This window comes from Marmota marmota, unplaced genomic scaffold, assembly GCF_001458135.2.
Source record: "Marmota marmota marmota unplaced genomic scaffold, marMar, whole genome shotgun sequence".
Classification (NCBI taxonomy): Eukaryota; Metazoa; Chordata; class Mammalia; order Rodentia; family Sciuridae; genus Marmota; species Marmota marmota.
In genome coordinates, this window is record NW_025999949.1 from 36,785,284 (window position 1) to 36,787,902 (window position 2,619).

A 2,619-nucleotide genomic window follows, 5' to 3' on the forward strand; every position below is an offset into this window, starting at 1 on the left:
TGTGTGTGTGTGTGTATGTTTGTGTGCGCATACACACAATGAACTTCCTGGCAATGACGTGAGCAGTTTTGGTCCTCCACCTGCTCCATGAGGCTCAGTCCCAGGCTCAACCAGTCATGGACTGAAACCTATAAACCTGTGAGCCCAAACAAACCTGCGTCCTTATGATTATGTGAGGTATAGGCTACAATGACAGGAAGTTGACTCAAACCAGGTCAAGCGCTGTAGAAGGCCACCATGCCTGCGCAGACTACTGGTCCCTGCTTCACTCCACCCTTACAAATGTCATTCAGGTTTCTCCCTTTGCCAGCTCTAATGCAGCCACACCGGGATGCAGATCCTCAGAAAGCATCAGCCAGTCTCACTTGCAACAATAGTTGAGAAATGACAACACATAACCCATCAAGGTCCCCACCAGTGGCCCACCACGGTGACAAAGCCAGATTCTCAGCCTCCTGCTGTCCTAACTCAGCACATCACCACAGCATGAGGGCACTTGGTCCAGTGAAGAAGGGGCAGTCTGGAGGTCTTTACACCCAGCTCGGGAAACAGAAAGGCACCTGAAGCTGCAGAAACAAACTCAGGTCGGGGAAGACAGCAACCAGAGGAAGGGTCCTGAACAGGGCCCAGACAAGACCTCCAGCTGTCTGTCACAACCCCACAGACTGCCTGCCTCTGGGTCCCTGAGCCTCTGGCCACATGGGTCTTCACAGTAACGCCCTGGGGAGACGCACACCTGCCTCACAGCACTAGAGTCCTGCAAGGAAGAAGCAAGAACACTTTGGGGGGCCAGCTTTGCCCTGACACCATCTGTGTGTGAAAGTGTTACCGGCGTGGCCCCGAGGGGTCGAAGCACATCTGCTGCTCGGACTTGGACAGCTGGACAACCCCCCCCCGCCCCGCCCCACACCCGGCACATGACCAGAATTCAAATGACGATCAACCAGGCTACACTGAGGTATCTACATACATGAGCAGGGAGACCCAAGCGAGAGACCTGTAGGTCCAGCAACATTCCTACCGTTGAAGACACGGCAGGTGTGGACTCTGCTCCCCCTCCCCTCAGCTGACTGCACAAGCTGGTGCACAGTGCCCTACGTGAGGCATGGCAGGACCTGGGAATAAGTCCTCAGGGCGGGGAGATACCAGGAGAAGGAAGTAGGTCAGGGTGCAGAAAGAAAACCATACAGACTCCACTCCCCAAACCGCTCAAGCTAGACGATGGACCACAGGTGTGAAAAGAGCACAGGGACACTTACGTGCAGCTACGGTCATACAGCGTCTATGGTCGTATAAGCACGTCCTGAGCCTCGGGCAATCAAACGTGTTTTCAGCCACACATTCATGGCACTGCACGTTGAAGGTCCCTGAGGGAGGGAAAGCAGGCATTGGGCTTCTGCCCCAACGTATCCTTCCACCCGTTACCATCTCGTCTTCCCCATGCAGTAGCTGGCCCTGCCCTCTCTCCCAAAGACTTGCCTGAGCCTGCACAGCTTGGTCTCAGTGCAGTCCCAGTCTGGCCAAGACCTGCTCCCAGGAGGGCAGCCAGGCCAACCTAGGAGCTTTCCCTCTTCTCAGGAAGACATGCGGGGACCATGAGCTCTGCAGAGGGGCCCACCTCTCCAAGGAAGTCTGGACGCTCCCCTAAGAAGCCAGCATGTTCCTGGATTTCCCTGGACACTGCTGTCCTCTCTTGCTGTCCCTAATGGGCAAGGGTCACCTCCAAGCTCCCCCTCAGGTCTCCTGGTCAGCTGCTCTTTGAGGGAAGCCATCCTTCCTCCTTTCTCTCCCCTGCACACAAACACAGCCCAATTGACCCTCAATTCCTCCCAGCAACACTGACAATGCACACCACAGCTAGCTCAGATGGCCAAATTCCTGCCACGTCCTCCTGGGACCCCGGGCAACTCTCGGAGAATCCATATGCCCTCCATGTCTCAGAAAAGATGATACTTACAAGCAGCTGGAACGGCTTTGGTCACGTTGGTAAAATTGGATTCCACAGGTGGGAGCCCCACAAAGAGGAGCAGGAACAAGGGGGGCATCATATAGGGCAGAAGCTTGGACCTGAAAGTGAAGAGACCCACAGCCAGTCAGCGAGAAGCCGGCTCCCTGCTCCACTTCACGCCCCCAGCATCAACCGCCACAGGAGTCTCCCCCCTCCCGCCTTCCTCACAGGCCCTCCTCCCCACAGAACTGGAACCTATCAGAAGAACCAAATGGACATTCCTAAACCAAGAAAAGCAAAATTTTTGAAATTTAAAAATTCACCTGGACGCCATTAACAGCCAACTGGACTCGGCAAGAGGAAACAACAAACGTGATCAGGCCTACGGAAAATGTCCACACGCTACCCAGAAAGAGGAAAAGGCCAAAGTGCATAGCAGCTGAAAGCGGAGCTGCATCCATGTGAGTCAGCTGTGCGGCCCACCCGCAACTGGATCTGCACAAGGAGCAGACACACATGGAGGGAGCAAGCGTTTGAAGGACCACGGGTACCGAAATGTCCCAATAGCAGTGAAAAGCATCACCCCACAAACTTCAAAAGGGCCAGCGGATCCACAGCCGAGGAAGTCCAAGGAAACCCAATCTCAGACACATCACACACAAACCACCGAA

At 54.9% G+C, this 2,619-nt stretch overlaps 1 protein-coding gene across 1 annotated transcript in view; it reads right to left on the reverse strand.

The window, feature by feature from the left end:
* The window catches only part of Gml (glycosylphosphatidylinositol anchored molecule like), a 22,663-nt gene extending 20,599 nt beyond the window's left edge, over window positions 1-2,064 (reverse strand). Inside the window, exons 1-2 of the mRNA XM_015486308.2 lie at window positions 1,958-2,064; window positions 1,260-1,367 (exon numbers count right to left, since the gene is read on the reverse strand). Of these exons, the coding sequence (XP_015341794.1) occupies window positions 1,260-1,367; window positions 1,958-2,048 (199 nt within the window). The 5' untranslated portion in view covers window positions 2,049-2,064. The remainder of the gene's footprint in view (window positions 1-1,259; window positions 1,368-1,957) is intronic.
* Between the last annotated feature and the right edge of the window lie 555 nt (window positions 2,065-2,619).